Source organism: Myotis lucifugus, unplaced genomic scaffold (assembly GCF_000147115.1).
Source record: "Myotis lucifugus unplaced genomic scaffold, Myoluc2.0 scaffold_191, whole genome shotgun sequence".
Taxonomy (NCBI): domain Eukaryota; kingdom Metazoa; phylum Chordata; class Mammalia; order Chiroptera; family Vespertilionidae; genus Myotis; species Myotis lucifugus.
The window spans coordinates 1,690,555-1,710,845 of record NW_005871239.1 but is presented as its reverse complement, the minus strand read 5'-3'; the positions used below and the strand labels follow the sequence as shown (position 1 = coordinate 1,710,845).

General features: G+C 33.9%; 1 protein-coding gene across 18 annotated transcripts in view; it reads right to left on the bottom strand.

Annotated features, from left to right (window-relative positions):
- Positions 1-13,545, bottom strand: part of DDHD1 (DDHD domain containing 1) — a 56,315-nt gene extending 42,770 nt beyond the window's left edge. For 4 of the 18 annotated variants that reach the window (XM_023760735.1, XM_023760744.1, XM_023760748.1 and 1 more), the window contains exons 1-5: positions 13,355-13,545; positions 12,737-12,757; positions 5,196-5,297; positions 2,595-2,723; positions 1,343-1,490 (exon numbers count right to left, since the gene is read on the bottom strand). In XM_023760735.1, the coding sequence (XP_023616503.1) occupies positions 1,343-1,490; positions 2,595-2,723; positions 5,196-5,297; positions 12,737-12,757; positions 13,355-13,508 (554 nt within the window). In that variant the 5' untranslated portion in view covers positions 13,509-13,545. Of the gene's footprint in view, positions 1-1,342; positions 1,491-2,594; positions 2,724-5,195; positions 5,298-7,363; positions 7,495-12,736; positions 12,758-13,354 lie in introns of all 18 variants that reach the window. The other 14 variants (XM_023760741.1, XM_006096969.3, XM_023760749.1 and 11 more) reach the window with 13 other exon arrangements.
- Positions 13,546-20,291: the final 6,746 nt, after the last annotated feature.

The window sequence follows — 20,291 nt, the reverse complement described above, 5'->3', positions numbered from 1 at the left end:
TTACCAAAAAACAATTTCTTTCTCATCCAATCAAATGTTCAGTTTTAACAAATATGAGTATATAAAAGAAAAAATATTTTAAGATTTCTATTATTCTCTCACGTATTCATTTTTGACCTCCCTCCACCCTGTTCCTGCCCCTTCCCCAGGCCTTCACTGCACTGTTGCTTGTGTCTATGGGTTATGCATATATACATACAAGTTCTTTGATGGCTGTACAGTTTTTATGTTTTTCGTTTGCCGGAGGCCGGTCCATCCTTGCTGCTTGACGCAGTCGCTGCAGGAAAGAGGCATCTGCACAGCATGTGTTTCAGTGGACCTGGCGTATGTAGCATACTGTTTTTAATATGTTTGCTCCCTTTAGCGCCATGTGTTTTAACCAAGGTCACCTCTCCGAGAAAGGTTGTTTCTCCAGGTGGGGATCTTTCCCTGAGGTTAGGGAGGGGATACAACCCCTTAATTAAGTGCCAGGCGGGTAATTAAGCTACATGGTCTTTACTCCCTGGAATGGAGATGAGAAACACCTTAACCCTTGTAATAGAAATTGACGGGATTGGAATCGGCTGGTATAAATACGGATGTAATAAGACAATAAACGTCAGATCCTCATCAGTTCCTGACCAGAACTCCGACCAGAACTTTGGCTGGAGATCCTGGCTATAGGTCCTGACTAGGCTGCTGACCAACTGAAGGCTGTCTTCGTGTCATTCCTTCTTCTCCGACTCCATCCACACCTTTGGGGACCCCTGGACCTGCTGGGATTGGACCCCAGCATTCATTGAGAAATAATTATTAGGAAGTGGTATATTTGTTATCTGAATTTACAAAAAAAAAAAAAAAGGTCATTTAGACTAGTGATTCTCAACCATGGACGATTTTTTCCTCCAGAGGACACTTGGCAATGTCAAGAAACATTTTTAGTTGTTACAAGTAGGGGTTCTAATTGCAACTAGTGAGTAGAGGTCAGGAATATTGCTAAATATCTTACAACTGATATGTCAGCCACCCATATTAAAAAATTATCTGGTCAAAAACATCAATAGTGATGAGTTTGAGGAACCCTCATTTTCAGTTATAAACTCAAAAACACCACATTTGTTTAAAATGCTGTCCTTTTCTACAGTAACTTACAGAATCCTACACTCCAAGCATCATTATCAATAGTTCTCAATGGTCACATAAATAGGTACTGGTTAGACAAGCAGCCATGTCTACTGAATCACTTGGTTGTAATTATCTGGAGTGGCTATTTTTAAAAAAAGAAGAAAATATGGAAGAAGATAGTGAGGAACAAAGTTTAGATTCTAAACTAGATGGAGAATGTATTCATCAAAGAACTCACATGGCTGTATTTTTGATAATTCTTCCTTGGTCCATCTTCTGCCCGATGCCATGCACAACAAATACAATGTGGGTAGTCTGAGATGGTTTGTCTTCTAATGAGGCTTCTTCTACATAACCTCTATGAAGTCTGGTCCCACTACTTGATGCTGTAAAAAATTTATGACTCAAAATTTACTATTTATTCTAAAAATAGCATTCTCATAATATATTGAAAGAAATAAAGAAAAAAATAGAGTATTACAAAAAAATTTCACTGGGTTGAGAAGAAATAAAATTTGTAAGATGATGTATATTGATTGGCTTTGATATGAAATGTTAAACTAGACAGGACACCAAAGCTAGAAACCATAAGGAAAAATAAAAGGAAGGAAGGAAAAAAGGAAGGAAAGAAGGAAGACTTGAACACATAAAAATTTTAAACTTCTCTATAAAAAAATACCATGAAGCAAAAATAAAAGATGAATAACAAATGGAAAATTTATATAAAATATGATGCATGGTAAGTTAATTGCCTAAATATACAAAGAGAGCTTACCTATAAAAAAATGAAAAGATAACCCTTCAAACAGCAAAACAGAAAAAAGATATAACGTAATTCACAAAACAAATACAACCAACTAATGAACATATAAAACAATATTCAAACACACCTGCTATCAAAGAAATTAAAGCAAAAAATGGGATAATAAAAAAATTATGTCAGACTTGAAAAAAAATTTTTTTAATTTATTTTTTGATAATGCTCTCATATCTTCCCAGGTACCATCCCCTCTTTTCCTTCTTTTTTGTCAACCGTCTTTAAAGAGTTATCTACTACCCTGCCTCCATTTCTTCACCTTGTACTTAACCATGCCACTCTGGCTTCTGCCCCATCAATCCATCTAAATCACCATTTTATTAAGTCCAATGAAAAATTTTCAGTCTTCATCTTCCTTAATACTGTGTTTCCATCTCGAGGTTTTATTTTCACACTAGTACCTTAGGTTTGACTGCTTTTATGCTTTTAGAAGTATGAAAGAATTTTTTATTAATCTTGTCAGATCATCCTAAATATATAATTATTCATTGATGAATACATGTCAAGTCAATCACCTTAATAAACTTTTCATTTAACAGGTCAGTAACTGTCATTAACTATAATACATATTTAAAATATACTAAAAATATAATTTGAATAGCCTATTCTAAATATAAGAGAAAAACTCAGATTTCCCAAATTTTAACAAATTATAGCAATATTTAACAATTACCTTTAGAAAATCCCAGTTTTTGGGTAACTGTTCTTGCAATTTTAGATGTTGTTGCATCACTATAAATATATACTTCATCCATATTGTGCCAGTCCACATGATTTCGACTCAACTTGAAACTATGAACAGCTGTTGCAAAAAAGGAAAAACTGATTGAAGGTCTCCAAGACAAACTCCATTTGTGTGAAAAATTATAATACACAGATTTTTGAATCCATATATGAACTTAGTTCAATAAAAAAAACTATTTCATTGAAACACATATTGATGTAAAGCAAGTAATGGATAGGGACTTTATTTTGTAAATGATTAACCATGCTACAGGGAATGACAACTTATTATAACAACATGGAATAAGTGGCTTAACTACCATAAATTTAACCTGTAACATGTTGTTAATGTGTTTTGATAAATAAAGTACTGCCTTCCCAGGTGATATACTATTCCAAAGTCCTCAATAACTTTGACACAGAAACTTAAGTTCCATTTCTTCTGTTGATTTTTATTTTGGGATCTGTGAAAATTTCACGCAGTGCAAAATAAAACAAGTCACATAGAGAAAAAATTATCTTTAAACTGGGAAGAAAATAATCTAATTTACTAGAGTATAAGGTATTTCTGGAATGGATATTAAAGCCAATTATCACTGGATATTGCTCACCATAAGAAAAATTCAAAGTTGAAAGATGTTTTAGTAAGAAATCAAAATTTGGTTATTGCATTTCTGTAACTGCCGTATGGTTGGTAAAAATGAGTTAAAAAAATCAAACCTATATGCTCCAGAAATTCATAAGTTCTGTGAGGCAGGAACTATGTCTTGATTATTTTTTATCACTAGCACCAAACACAGTGTCCTAACACAGTGCCTGACATGTATCATAAATTTAGTAATGTTTGTGGAAGCAATGAATCAAGAAAATTGTCATAAAATGTTCACTAATTCATAATTTAATAATTATTATATTTTGAAGAACTCAAATGTTTCCTCTATCTCTGGTATAGAAGTAAGAAAAATCCATATACCCATCTTCAGAAAACTAGGCACCTTCAAATCATTATGCTTGATTTATTTTCTAAAAATCCTCTAAGCCAAGTATTATCTCCCATTATATACAAAAATAAAAAGGTACAAAGAGATGAAGTGACTTGACACAGAATAATTACTAGCAGTCTAATATTCTTTTGATTTGAAGATGGGCTGAAAATAACCTCAAGCTAAATATGAAAAAATATATATAGCCTTGGTCAAGATCTAAGATCCTAAGACATTTTTATGTACAGTGGAACCTCGGTTCTCAAACTTAATGTGTTCTGGAATGCTGTTCTGGAATTGATTTGTTCGAAAATGGAATCATTTTTACCCATTAGAAATAATGTAAGTTGATTAATCCGTTCCAGACCCTGAAATGATTCCTGGTTTAACCTTTCTTATATACAGTACATGTCTAAAGTACTGTTTAATCTATAAACACTTTCCTTAAATTTATTGAACCACCATCCCCTACTAGCCTTAAAGGAATCACTTTTAGCATTTGGTTCAAGGATGTCTTTCAGGTCAGTATGCAGCATCTTTGCTTGTTTATATATCACTGCCTCTGAAAGGGCTGTTACTGGCTGCTTTTCCTTTATCCAAATCAACAAGTTTCTCTACCTCTTCAGTTGTCAGTGAGCATTGCTTCTTTCACAACCTTAGCAACATTAGCACTCTTGATGGCCTCTTAATGTTTGAAAAATTGTGCTAGATTTCATCAGCAATAAAAGCATTCTGTCCTTTGTTGCCTGAGAGATGCTTTTTGTCGTGCTGATGTACCAGCTTGAAAGAGTTGTCAGTTCAAAGACTGAAGTTTGGTTGGACAACGTAGACATTTTTTCTGTGACCAACCAAATTATTTTAGATGGGAGATGTTCGAGAACCGAGATTTGACTGTAAACCTATTTCCTACCAGAATACATAGAAGAGTAAATCCATTTCAGGAAAATGTATTTATTAGTTATGTTACAAATGTAATTCAAAAATTTATCAGGAACTAATTTATAATTAACTTACCTGCCAGGACACATTACTAACATTGAACACAAGATCGAGATGCAATTAACACAACAAACATTAATAATATCTTCAGTTCCAAAGAAAACAATGTACAAATTCAGCTTTTTAAAAGAACTTTTCATAAATTAAAGAAAATACTTTACTACATTTAACAATTATTTACTTTTCTAATTCTATGTCCAATCTAAGTCACTATTTTAAGCCTTTTTGTCTGATTCTAAACCACATTTTTGTTAAAATAGTTTTGAGCAACATATGATGAGAATAGTGAAACTTCAAGATCAAGATATTAAGAGAATAGTGTTAGGCCTACAAAATTTCATTCTTAATACTGGCGAATATCCCATTATTGGACTACACACATCATTTACAAATGTTTATACCACTTAAAATTAACACTAAAAAAATAGCACAATGTATACATTTCTATGCTTTAAATATGGATACTAATAATTTCTATATCTTAAAGACTACTGAATGCTCTAAATACAACTAAGTGCTATAAGCCAGGAATATAACTACATGGAGGAATAAAACTACAATTACTGTACCTTGGAAACGCTTTCGTTTAAGACCTGCCGCATCTGTACTCGCCTTATATCCTCTCCATTTGAACAGAGAAGGGAGGGAGAAGGGAGGGAGGTGGTAGGCAACTAAGAAAGCAAAAACACTGAGCTTCAAAGTATATTTTAAATGAGGTTTGCTATTTTGCCTTTTTATTTTATTAACTTTAAAAAATGAGTTGTATTTGACAAACATTCTAAGTGCTTTATTGATATAATTTCTAATTAAAAGTCAGTGAAGCAAAATATCAATGTTTATCAAATATATGCTCTACTTTTACTGAAAAAAGGCAAACGATATCTAAATTTCTCAGTTAAAGACAACTATGCAACCATTATTTTTAATGTCTCTGCATAGGTAGAATAAAAAAACAGAGCACAGCACTTTTGTATGTGCAAGAGATTTATAATCCCCTTCTTTACAATACTAAGATTATTTAGTCTCACCCAATTTGTGGCTCTGACAGCTAACAACTGATGTGCAAATTGAGAATGCAATAAAGAACATTTTAAATATCTAATTCAGCTTTCGTGAGAAGATAGCACAGTATACATTCTACTAGATGTTTTCAACTACTAGAGTATAATGGAGCCTTCCCACAGAAACACAATATCCTTTTCACAACTGTTCAAGTTGTTAAAAGACTTTTAAAAATGAAACAAAAACAAATCAAATTCAAAGCTCTACTTTTAACTGAGTTATTAATGATAAAAAAATGAAAGATTAGTGATAGAATAATGAAAAAGGTCATTAGTAAAAATATATGCTGACATCTTGTAAGCATGAAACAGGCTATACAGAGTATAGTTGGACAGACTTGCTATTTGGCAAATCAGTAGATAACTTGAACCTTAAAGTCACCACTTCCCCTGTCAAATATTGCTAATTATAGATCAATATTTTTCTATAATTTAAGAAAGCAATTATTTTAAAATCCACTTTGAACTTACAAATCCATTTGTTAATAGTTCAGTTAAAATGAACTATTATGACCCACAGAACTTTGGTGATTTAGTTTAAATTTATGTTCTAATACATTTGATTTTCATTCTCACTCCCTTCTACATTAATGTGACATTCAAAGGTTGTTACTGTGCAAATGGGTAAGTATTTAATTCCTGTTTTATGGTACTAGAAATATAAAAAAAATCTGATGCGTACAAAGATGAAGTATAAAGATTGGTGCAATCACTGTAATTGAGAAATGCTTATAAGGCGCTTAACTACATAAAAAACTATAGACTAGGATTAAAAAATGGTCAGAATATCATGATTATAAAATCATTTCATTGTCACAGGGGGTGGAAAATGACAACTGAAACAATTTTCATCACTGAAAATGTTTCTTCATTCATGAGCCTCTGGTCAGTTACTGAGGAGTAGATGTACTACTTGTACAAAACATTTAGAAAAAAATCAATAGGAAAAAGCTAACATATCCAAGTAGATCAAAATGGCATAGAATTGACACTTTATTAACCAAAGAAACAAAACCTAAAATTTCTAAATCTACTAGTAAAACTAACACGAACCAATTCCATATTTACTAAAAGAGAACTAATGGGAAACATATGAACCATAATGACCACTTTAAAATTATGTAAAAGCTTTCAAAAAGCTTGTCAAGATACAAAAATGAAAGGCTTTCCTTTCTAAAGGAATAGTATAAATTAGGAATTAACAAAAGGGCAAACACCCCAATGTATTCAAAACAGAGAAGCATATTTATTTAAAACATTTTTATAAAATTAAATAGACATGGTTCTTTTTTTCAAATTTAAATCTTATTTTCACTTGAAAGTCATTTGCTCTATTTGTTACAACATCCTGTTAGCTTAGAGAGCTTAATTTTTTCAACTCAAACTATCACAAAAGTAGAGACAAAAGGCTTTATTATCAATCCAAACAGAAATCGCTATTAAAAGAAATTCAAGTGCCAGAAAGCATTTCTTTTTTCTTTTTTCTAAAATAAACATTTAGTTATAAATTCTTACGTTGTGTTAGCAAAAGTATATATTAACTCAAGATAAAACTGGAAGTGCTAACTTTTTAGATGCTAGCATTTAATAAAAATTTTCTTTTAAAGTCCTGCACAAAAAAAATATTTAAAGTATAAAATACAGCATTTCTAAGAAATTTCTTTACTATAATTCACCTCTTACAACTCAGTAACTTTTCCCTTTATAAAAGCTGGCAACTTGGATAAACTCAACTTCAGGGGAAGAAGGTCTGTACATCTCAAGCCTGTCAAAGGTAATGAGAAGACTTCTGGCATTTTTCTTGGACCTCAGAGAAATTAAGTTAGATAAATTTATAAAAATTAGTAACTAAGAACTAGATGGTGGGAATTCTCTAAACCTTCCCCTCTCCTCTCCTGCCCGTCTTTTTGACTTCTGAAATTCTATATTGACATTTGTGATATCCCTATCCAGCAACAGTGACAGAAATGAGTACAACTTTACATGCCAAATATTAAATGTTATAAATCCTTACAGATCCACCAACAGCTGTACTGTCATAGCACTCCAAATTAGTTTGAACAGTAAAAAGTCCACTTTTAAACTTTCAACCCATCTGCGACATTATATTGATAGTGTGACTCTTGTAGACAGCATATAGTTGGGTCCTGCATACCTAACAAATCTGTCAACCTCTGCCTTTTAATTGGATTGTTAGCTCACTTATATGCATTTACTATAGTTACTGATATGGGTAAATTAAGATCTATCATTTCCCATTTATTTTTTCTTTGTTCCATCTGTATTCTGTTCTTCCTTTCCTGTTTTTTTTTCTTTTTTTGTGGGAGGTTTAATTAAATGCTTTTTACTATTTTATTTTAACTCCTCTACTGTCCTCCTCCTCCTCCTCCTCTTCTTTTTTTTTTTTTTTTGTTAATTCTCATCGGATAATATTTTTCAATTGATTTTTAGAGAGAGTTGAAGGAAGGGTGAGAAAGAGAGAGGGAAACATCAGTGTGAGAGAGACACGTCAATTGGTTGCCCGATCAGGGCTGAGGATCGAGCCTGCAACTGAGGTATGTAGCCTTGACTGGAACTGAACCTGGGACCCTTCAATCCGTAGGCTGATGCTCTACCAACGGAGCCAAACTGGCTAGGGCTTTTTTAAAAAAAATTTTAAACCTTTTTATTATGGAATAATTTTAGAAATAGAAAAGTTGCAAAAATAGTACAGCTTCCCCTAATGTTAGTGTAGCTATAGAACAATTGTGAAAACTAAGAAATTAACATTAGTACTATACTATCAACTAAAATAGAGACTTTATTCAGATGTCTTCAGTTTCTTTACTAATGTCCTTTTCTGCTTTAGGGCCCAATCCAGGCACCATGGTATTGTCATGTTTTCTTAGTCTTCTCTAACCTGTGACAAATTCCTTAATTTTTTGTTCTTTCATGACTTTGACATTTTAAAAAATATTTCAGTTTCAAGGTATCATTGACAAATAAAATATTTAAAGTATACATTGTGGTGAAGATATACATTGTGAAAGGATTCCCTCCATCTAGTTAATTATGACCTTGACATTTTTGAAGAGGTATTTTGCAGAATATCTCTCAATTTGAGTTTATTTTTTCAAAAATAGATTGAGGTAATGCATTTTTTGGCCACAGTGAGGTACAGGACTAATTCTTTTAGTTCGACTGGCTATTTTTTACTGATTCCTGCTTTATATAGATGAATTATAAAATGAATAAGATACTAATCTAGTACTAGGTTGCAGTATTTACAAAATTACTTATTTGAAGGCCTGATTTTATTTGTATGATTCATCCCCAGTGAAATTTAGACTTTCATTTGTTTGGCTTCTAGATTAATGTCTCCTAGCCTAGGAAGTGGTATGATAAGAATAGTTTTTATTTTAACTCAAAAAAAAAAAAAAAAAGAAATTTAGATGAAAGTATCTAAATCACAAATTTTTGTGTACTAAAAGAGTTATGCACAATCTATTTCATCAATGTATTTAATTCAATGCTTACTTTGAAATTAGTAGGAAAATTAACAGGGAGAAAATACTAAACATATCCAACATACTTGTGGCAATAGTTACCCTAACCAAAATACAGACAAAGTCAGAAAGAAAAAGTACTATTTTAGTTTAATGTCTTTTAAGGCAAGAATTCTGTTTAGTTTCTTAGCAATTCCCCATAGAACTTAATAAGAGTTGCTAAATATTATATTTTAAAATGCTTTCAATTATTAAATGGGATTTTTTCCCCAGAAAGCCTCACCTGATTAACTCCACTGCACTGTAATCAACAACTCTCTTTATTCCAAATCTCTTTTCAGAGTGTATAATAGTCACTATCTACTGTGTTATGTTGTACTTACTCGTTGTAACTGTTTTCATCTGTAAGCTTTTCCTTCCCAAAAGGCTTAATACCTTTGAGATTCTAGAAACCCTATTTCTTTCAGAAAAGTGCTTAGCACACAGTATTAAGTGCACACGAAAGCATTCAAACTCTCCTGAAAATATGAAAAGTCAGGCTTTATCACATATACATGAGAAAATTTAGGTGGAAAAGGTATTTCCCCCCTCAAATTAATGAAATATGAAATTTCAGAAGCCTGGTGGTAAGAAGCAAAATAAAAGTTTGTAATATTTTTTTTATCTTTGTAGTTGTGGTAAATTTGAGTTATTTTTCCAACAAAGATATCTTTTTGGACAGCAAATACCTTTTCCTTAAGACCAATGATAATTTTCAAATGTACTACCAAATTTTCCATAATCTTCAAAGTCAAATGTCACATCTTAATACATAAATGTTTTACATAAAATTGAATAACCAATAAAATGGTTGGAAATTTAAGACAACAGTATATATACTGAATTAAATTTATAATCTTTGTTAATAATAAAATATGCTGATATTTTGCTGATATGCCATAGTATATTTTAAAAAAGGAAGTTTTCTTCTAATGAACTTCAAAGAATCATCACTTTGAAAGATTACAATGCAAAAGTGTTTTAACAGTTTAACAATTTCCTGTTATTACTAACTAGAATTTTACCACTCAGTGTACTTGGTATATCCTTAAAGCTAGCAAAATATCCTATATAATAAAAGCCTAATATGCTAAGTGTCAAGTCGTCCGTTCAACCAATCAAAGCATAATATGCTAATGATATGCTAAGGTGTCTCAACTGCTCACTATGACGTGCACTGACCACCAGGGGGCAGACACTCCGACTGGTAGGTTAGCTTCCTGCTGGGGTCTGGCCAATCGGGACTGAGCAAAAGGGCCAGACATGCCCTGGAGCCCTCCTACAGTCCCTCCCTAGGCCTGATCGTGCACCAGTGGGGTCCCTTGACCTGGCCTGTGCCCTCTCGCAATCTGGGACCCCTTGCGGGATGTTGGAGAGCTGGTTTCGGCCTGATCCCGCAGGCCAGGTCGAAGGACCCCACTGGTGCACGAATTCGTACACTGGGCCTCTAGTATTATTATTATATCCTACACTGGTACTCTAGAATCAGCATATACACGCAAAGGCATAATGAAAATCTACTCACACAAATAAACTATGTTCTTTATCAGACATATTAAATGATTGGCTCATAAGAAAGAAACTTTAATCGGTTGCCTCCTGCATGCACACCTACTGGGTTCCACAATCTGGATATGTGCCCTGACTAGGAATCAAGCTGGTGACCCTTCGGTGCAGGGAACCATGCTTAATCAACTAGGCCACACTGGCAAGGACTACATTTAACATTTTAATAGGGAGTAGAAATATAGAGGGCACATGAAATTCTATTTTTTTACTGTAATAGAAACAAGATTCCAAGTACATGAGATCTAGAGATAAAACAGAGCTGACGAACTTCCACAGGATGAATTAGCAAGTGGAATAAAAATGTTTTGAAAACAGATTGAGAAAGGGAAACAATCTACTTATATTTTTATTATTCATACCATACTTTTTCTCCTCTAAGCTCTTAGGATTTGGGGATTTATTTTTCATACAGACAGTCCTCGGGTTACATCGGACGTACGTCGTTTTGTGGTTACGTTGCCATCTCCCATTTATTTATAAAAAAAAAAGTTCGGTCATTTTGACATATATACATATGTTTTTTATATTTTTTATTATTTATTTACCACAAGTAAAGGTCAGGAATTATATCTTTCTTTTAAATTTTTTTTACTGTCTCACTTCAATACTGCTGTGTATGTGCTCCATGTGAGTGACGTAGGTGCTTATGTAGGTGGGTTCTGACTTACGGGGAAAATCCCGTTATGTCGCACCATAGGAACAGATCTCCCATGTAACTTGAGGACCTACTGTACATTAATAGTAAAGAATTTGGGTGGATAAACTGGGTTCATTAAGGTGAACTGCCATTTTTGAGGCAAGACTTAAGGAGAATTAATAGAAAGGGAAAAATCCAGAATTCAGCCTTCTCCAATAGCAATGAAATGATATAAAATAAAGGTCAGTTCTTCAAACACTATAAAGTAGGCTTTTATGTTTATTTTGGTAGTGGTGATGAGAGGTTACAAAATATTTCAGGCACTAATAAAAGATCACAGATATGTAAAATTTACTATTTGTGCTATAACTGGGGAAGTATTGTCTCTACAGCAATCTGCAGGAATGTACAGAGAGCTTGCTCTGTAGACACTGAACTGCTCTTTATATACTGATATGTAAAAACCTTGTTTTTGGCTCTGGCCCACATGGCTCAGTTGATTGGAGCCATTGTCCTGTACACCAAAAGGTGGTGGGTTTGATTCCTGGTCAGGGCACATCCCTGGGTTGCAAGTTCGATCTTCAGTTGGGGCACCTAAGGCAAGCAGCCAATCGATGTTTCTCTCTCAATCAATGTCTCTCTCTCTTCCCCTTCCCCTCTCTCTCAAATCAATAAAAAATTTAAAAACGTTGACCTTGGATTTTACACTGAAATGAGTACATGTTTGACTCTGCAGATTAGGAAAATGATATTTAAAATTTTTCGAGTATGTTATCTAGCACATAATAGACAACTATTATTATACACATTTGTTAGATTTAATTGCCAATTTATTCAGAAGCCACAACTTTCCTCAATTATGTACATTTTTAATCAACTAGATACAAAAGAGATTTTAATTTGGTATAAGCTAAATTATAGTTTCCATGCCTCTGTGTGTGTGTGTGTGTGTGTGTGTGTGTGTGTTTAGGGAGAGATAAGAGTAAAGAGTAGGACAGAGAAAAGACTTGGGACGTTTCTTATTACTTATAAGAAAAAAAATAAGCCAATTTAAAGCTTATTGTTTTGCCATTAATTATGTTATATAAACAATTATTTCCAATGACATTCATTTCTTCCAAACTGCATTCTGTGAATTACTTGGTCAATATTCTGCTTTGGAGATATTTAAGAGGGGAAGGAAAAGAATCACTCAATTTACCAGATTTAACAGGGCTTGCCAAGAAACCTCCCAAATAAAGGCAAGCATGGATGAAGAAACGCTTAAAAAAAGAGAGAGGAATCTATAAATTCTAATCCACCTATACTGTTATACTCACCAGAATAGTTGATCCCACTGCCTGCAGTAAATGGAACAATAGAAGTATTTTTAAATGTGTCACATATTTTGAATTTTACTCAAGATTAGACATAACAAAACAGTAATCTTGGCTATTATATAATTATTTTAAACTACTGCACACATATTCAAATGCTGAATAAGGAAATGTAAGGAGTAGATTGTTTAAAATTAAAAGTTGGTTATCAATATGGAGACATCTAAGAGATACAAAAAAGAAATATTAACAAAACTGCTCTTTTGATATAATGATAAGGGATCTTTTTATAAGTTCAATTTTCTTTAATAACTAAAAACTACTGAAAAGAATGAATTTAGAAAAAAAAAGAATGAATTTAGAGAGTACATTATGACAACTTGTCATTTATAGTAAATCATGTTATGCCATTGAACATACACATTAAGTAAAATAGAAATTGAGATAGTTCAGAAATTCATAGACATTTTAAATTTTAAAATAATTATAAATGTTTAAAATAATGAGAAGTTTTATAAACTTGAATACTCTTAAATTACTATGTCAAAATTAGAAACAACTCAACTTTATCAACAACTTACTTGGTTTTTATAATGTGTTAAATGTATTAATTGGTCTTACCATCTTTTCCATCTATGGATTTTGACACATCCATTTCAAAACTTTCTTGTATCCGCTGACCTCTAAAACAGCTGAGATGTTCTTGCTCAATTAAATTACTTTCTTCTTCTTCTAGAGGCTGCCAAGTACCATCAATAAACCACTGTCCACGCATTACTGGTATTTTATCAGCCTCTAAAAAGAGAAATCACAGAATTATACATGATAGGATCCTCTAACTTCCCATAAAATTCCTAACAGAATTACAATTTTATGTTTTGCTACTGCTAAAACAGACTTTCATGATTAAAGTTTTAAATTTCAGATTTCAAGCCACAAAATATAATTTTTCAGCATGGAATTTTACTTTCATTAAATATTAAAAATAAAAGTTACTTTGGTATTGGAAAGGTAGGTGAGCAGTTATCTATATAACTGAGGTCCTGAGTAACCAAATTAGGAAACTAAGGGGTTTAAGAAATTCATATAAGACTGCTGAGAGTTCCAATGTGTTAGAAAATATTGCTATAAAATTCCCAGAAGTAGTCCGGCTGGTGTGGCTCAGTGGTTAAGTGTCGACCTATGAACCAGGAGGTCATGGCTTGATTCCTGAACAGGGCACCAGTATTTTAGGTTTAGTCTCCAGGATGGGGCATGCAGGAGGCAGCTGATCAATGATTCTCTCTCATCATTGATGTTTCTATCTCTCATTCCCTCTCCTTTCCTCTCTGAAAATATATTAAGACAAAACAAAAACTCCCAGAAGTAGTTTAGTAATAACGTGTGTCCACTTTCTAGAGCTACTGTGTAGGTTATAGGCTCCCATAATTACTGAATAACTGAAACCTTTAATTATAGTAAGTTCCTCAATTTTTAAAAATAATTGAGGAAAACTTTTTTGAATAACTAAATAATTCTTTGATTAAAACACTGTTCCTGTAAGCCCAAGACTTTCAGTTGCTATTTATTTAAATAAACAAATGTCAGCTAAGCTATGCTGAATCCTTTAAAATTTTAAAAATAAAGCAAAAATAAAATGGAAATAACAAATCCCTAAAAATAAAAAACAAAATGAAACAAATGAACTTAATTAAGTTGCGAGTTGATGGTTTAATCATATGTATAAAATTATTTCAAATAAATTATTTGAAACAGTAATTTGTACATATATATTAGGATATTTGTCATGGATAAAAAATGCAAACATACCTTAAAACTTTTACAGTACCTACACTTTATAATTGTTAATAATTTTATAATACTGGTATTGTTCATTTAAAACTGTAGGTTGCCGAAACCGGTTTGGCTCAGTGGATAGAGCGTTGGCCTGCGGACTGAAGGGTCCCGGGTTCGATTCCGGTCAAGGGCATGTACCTGGGTTGCGGGCACATCCCCGGTGGGAGATGCGAGGGAGGCGGCTGATCGATGTTTCTCTCTCATCGATGTTTCTAACTCTCTCTCTCCCTTCTTCTCTGTAAAAAATCAATAAAATATTAAAAAAAAACCTGTAGTTAAGATAACTAAATTAACTTTGTTAATATCATAGAAATCAAGATTCTTTTGCACAAGAAAAAAGATACAATATAAAAGTTAAAGAGAAAAAAACTCTATAATTTTAAATTTCAATTAGAAATGTCACCATGAACTAACGATGAATTTTCTCTCTTAAAAATATCCTAAGCTTTGCCCACTTGATAAGGCCTAGAAACAAAGACCAATCCAGGATAAGTGAGGACTTCCAACATAAAGATTGTGATCTCTAAATATCATTTCCCACTAAAAGAAACCAAGAGTCCTTGAAGAAATGGCTAATTTCAGGTCTAGGATGGGAAATGAACTAGATGGTCCTGAAACATTTTATTGTAGCAAACTTGTACTGTGATGTAGTCAAAATCCATCATGTGTTTCTATTTCTTCTTGCATTGTGCTTATATGGTTGACCCTCAACATCGGTTTGAACTGTGAGGGCCCACTAACACATATAATTTAAAAAATATACATGTTTTATTGATTTTTAGAGAGAGAGCAAGGGAATGCGATAAATGGAAACACTGATGGGAGAGAAATGTCATCAATCGGCTGCTTCCTGCACTAGGGATCCAGCCCGCAACCCAGGCCTGTGCCCTGACCGGGAATTGAACCACTGCCCTCTTAGTTCCCAGGCTGACGCTCAATCACTGAGCAACACCAGCAGGGCATAATTTTAAAAAACTTTTTCTTGAAAAAAAAAATGGTGGCAGAGTAAGTGGATGCTGCACTGACATGCTCCCAGGAACAAACTGGTATTACAACTAAAATACAGAAAAACTTCCTGAATAATCAACGGAAAATTCGCAGGAAAGAACCCCTACACAGGAGGACCGAAAGTGAAGACCACTAGAGACTGAAGAAACAGAAAATCGGGAAAAACACAAAAAAACAAAACAAACAAACAAACTTTTTCTTTAGCTTTTTATTGTAAAAACACAAATATATAATATACATGAAATAGAAAATATGTGTTAATCAACTGTTTATGCTATCAGTAAGGATTCTGATCAACAGTAGACAATTACTGTTAAACTTTGGAGGAGTCAAATGTTATAGTACATGGATTTTTTTACTGTGTGGGGGTCAGCATTCCTAACCCCTGGATTGTTTAGGGATTAATTGTATTCTACTATAGCAATTCTGCTATGTTGAGGTGTTTGCTGTATTATTTGGTATATAAGGTACTCAAAAATATTACAACTTCATAATTGGCTTTTAACGTTGAAAAGTATACTCTGGCCTGGCTGATTTGGCTCAGTCCGTTGGAGTGTCCTTCCTTAAACCGAAAGTCATGGGTTTGATTCCCAGTCAGGGCACAGATTTCAGGTTTGATTCAGTCAGGGCATGTACAGGAGGCAACCAGTTGATGTTCCATTCTCATATCGATGTCTGTCTCTCTCTCTCTCTCTCTCTCTCTCTCTCTCTCTCTCATCAATAAACATATCCTTGGGTAATGATTTTTTAAAAAGTATACTATGTTGTGTCTAATAATTTTTTGCCTAGTTTCTACTTTGACTGGAGATTGCAACCTCTGCTTTCAGACTATTTCAGTTTGCCTGCATTTTTTTTTTTTTTTTGCACATCCCTTTATTTTTATCCTTTTAAATCACTGAGCTTTAGATGTGTCTCCTGTATACAGCATAGGACTGGGTTTTGCTTTATGAAGCCATTTGATAATTTTTTCTTCTAATAGGTGAGTTAAGCTTATTGATGACTGATATGTTTAAACTCTATAATTACCATTTTTATTATTCATATTTACCCTTTTTCTTTCTCTAGTTGCCATTTTTTGCCTTTTTTGTTTTAGTGGTTGCCTTTGCATGTGTATGAGTACATGATATGTATTTTAGAGTTTCCTAAATCTCTCTTCTGCTTACTTCACTTTTTATCATCTGGCCCCTTTAAGTAGTATCCCCTAATTCCCACTTATTACTTATGCAATAGGGAATGATTTTATTTTATTTTTCCCTTTACTTATTTTTATTCTTTCTACTTTGTTGGAACATATAACAATTATATCCATGTTTCCACCACTGTTTTAGTCTTGGATCTATAATGAAATATATTAAATTCTCATTAAATATTTCCTAAATTCTTTCATGTTCAAAATTGATACTTGAGGGACAGGCTGGCTAGCTTGAACTTTGTTTCCTTGTTTTTTAAAAAATGCTATTGTATGTAGCCTTCCTTTGTATATTGTTTTTCAGAGGTATGATACACATTCTACTTTTTAAAAATTGGCAATACAGTCTTTTTCCCCACTGGGGACCCAGAAAAAAAATTTGTCTTTAAACTTTAATAGTTTCACTAGTCTTTAAAATCTAATAATTTATCACGCAGAGTTCACTGTACTGGATCAATCCGTTCAGGTTAGGCCCTTTTAATCTGTAGATTTCCATTTTTCTCTAATTTCTGAAAAGTTTCCCAATTGTGGTTTAAAAATTTGTTCTGTTCCATTGATTTATTTTTCTTCTTCAGGAGCTCTGTAAGTATTTTGGGTCTTCCTTTGCCTTTACTGCATTTCACCCCCTTTCTCTCTGACACTTTTTGCTTCTCTCTATATCTCACGTTCACTCTTTTGGTTGTTTTTCTTCCTTTCATCAATGTCCCTTACATTAATATCTCTATTAGTATGTCCACAAGTTTGAGGACATTTTATTTGGTTGGAGTGTTATAATATAGTTTTTCTTTGTTTTGTGTTTGCTGTTGAGGGAAGAATTTTCATCAGTGAAAATGCATTAACTCACATTTTCTGTATTCCTCTTAAAGTAGCTTTCTATGACGTTTATTTCTATTCCTGAGCATTTTATGGATAGAGTTCAAGCGTGTCTGCTTCTGCAGGTTAGTAAGAGCAGAAGCTTTAATGGATGATGTCGTGGTGGTAGTGGGTGGGTGGGGGTGCAATTTGTATGCCTTGTCTCTTTCATTTCCCTAAGACCCCAATTTTCTCCTTCCTTCTTTCCTCTCACTGCCACGGCTCCAAGGGACACCTTACTTTCTCGATCTTCTCCCCCAGGAGGAATGTTTTCCTAATGTTGCTACTTCTGGTCCCTCTCACTTTCACACACCTTCCTCCAGCTACTGCTATGAATCACTAAGTCCCAAGTCTGTGTTCATATTTTGCCAGTTGTGCGGGGGAAGTTTTCTTTCTGAGGGTAATTCTGTTTGAACTTCATTTTAATCTCTGATATCCTCTCCTGTTTTTCACAGTCAATAAAGCCTTTCCTTGCCCCCCTCTCCAGACAGAAGAACACAAACTTGCTACTCCACCTGTATCCCCTATCAGAGCAAATGATATGACTAATATTCAGCCAGTCACCCAAGAAAGTAATCTGGGAGTCATCCAAGATGCCTCTTCCTCAAATGGACACCAAGTACTGTTATTGTATCTCCTAAATCACCCTCATCCCTTACTCATCAGGCCTACAGTCAATGCCTAAGTTCACACTCTTATCATTTCTACTTGTTTTATTTCAGAAACTTTCCATTTAAACTTATATCCTTAGCTTTAACTCTCACCACCACCAAATACCTGCTCACAAGCATATGTATGTAAAAGTACATGCACATACATAGATTCCCCTTAGTTTCTTCTCTTTAGACACATGTTCATCTTTTTTAGAGTTGTCAGAGAACCTTTCTAAAATACAACAAATCATGTTATCCTAATACTTAAATTATTTTATGGCTCCTCATTACACTCCAGATAAACTCTGATTTATAAACTCTTTATGATTTTTCCTTGGAATACCACTGATGGTACTTTAGATATTTTTTCATCTAACTAATATCTGAATGTCTACCATGCACCAAGCACTAGAGCAGGCTCTGGAGACATGTAAGATGATGCTGATGACTCCTGTGCTTTCCATGTCGAGGACAGTTCTCTGAGTTGTACTTCTGTATCCTGCACGTACTGCTCCTTCTAGCTGGGATGCTCTTCCCCATTTTCTTCACTTAGCTAACTTTTATATTTATCTTCAGGAAGCCTTTCATCATAGTGGTCCCTTCTCTGTGATTCCAATGAATTAATTATGCACATACCTACCAGTGTGTGTGTGTGTGTGTGTGTGTGTGTGTGTGTTCTTTTTGTATTCTGTTTTGTCTTCTTCACTTCAGTGGATCCTTGGATATAGGTACAATGTTTGCAGAAGATAAGTACCTACCATAAAGTATGATTTCAATAAAGGGATGTTGAATGTTGCTGAACAAGATACATCTCATTGTGCCCCCAATGGTTTGGTAGACTGAGCACTTTCATTAGTGCTCCAAATTGGGCCTTCCTCAGGTTGAGTGGTGCTTGCCACCTATCTGTTTAAGTTGGTTTATGCTGCAGGGTGTTTCACATTCTATTTTCTGATAATTATCTGATTCAGAGGAAAGAATTTGACTATTTTCCAAGAATAAAAAAATGGGATTTTGAGGTGGTGAACATTTTGTTAAAGGATGACAATAAAGAAAATAACATAAACCATAAGCATACAGCTCAATGGCTTTTTACAAGTTAACTATACCCAGATCAAGAAAGAGAACATTATCAACTCCTCAGAAGACCTCTTCTCACATCTCCCTTCAACCCTCACCAAAGGTAAGCATAATCCTAACTTTAGCACCACCTATTAGTTTTACTTATTAATAAATTAATAATTTATATAATAGAACCATGCAGTATTTACTTTTTAATTTGGCTTCTTTGGCTTAGCATTATGTTCGTAAGAGTCAGTTACACAGATGGGATTATTTTTATGGTTAAGGTACTTGCCAGAGGTGAGCATCACATAGCTGTGAGCTATGTTCCTGATCTAGCTACTTCTACCATTAAAACAACTGTAATTAATAGAGACATCAGCCAGCAAATCCCTAATTATATGCTTAAATAAATATTCAATCATCAAGTCAATAACGGGTCTCCATAGGGACCAAGTTCTAATGCTGGAAAACCACCCTAACTGGGCCTATCAATCATATAAATGAAGAACTCTCTATTTTGGATTGGAGAAGATTGTCCTGCCTCTACAATAGAGATACCTTTTCATCCTGGCTCAGGCTCAGAATACCCCATGCTAGGCTGCCCTCATGCCTATACATACTTTTTACCTCAATTGAGCTCTGACATCCCACATTAAGCCATCATCCCTTGTGGCCGCCCTCCTTACCCAACTAGGCCTCCAATATCCCATGCTAGGCTGCTTCTCATATAGATACCTCTTTACTCGACTCCATGCCAGACTGACCCTATTGTATGGAAAAAGGAAAAAAGAGGAAGGCTAATGTAGTGGTTCTCAACCCAGAATGGATTTTGTCTTCCAGGGGACATTTGGCAATGTTCAAAGGCATTTTTGACTGTCACAACTTGGGTGGTGGTGGTGGTGGTGATGGTAGTGCTACTGGCATTTGGCCACAGATGTTGGTAAACACCCTACAATGC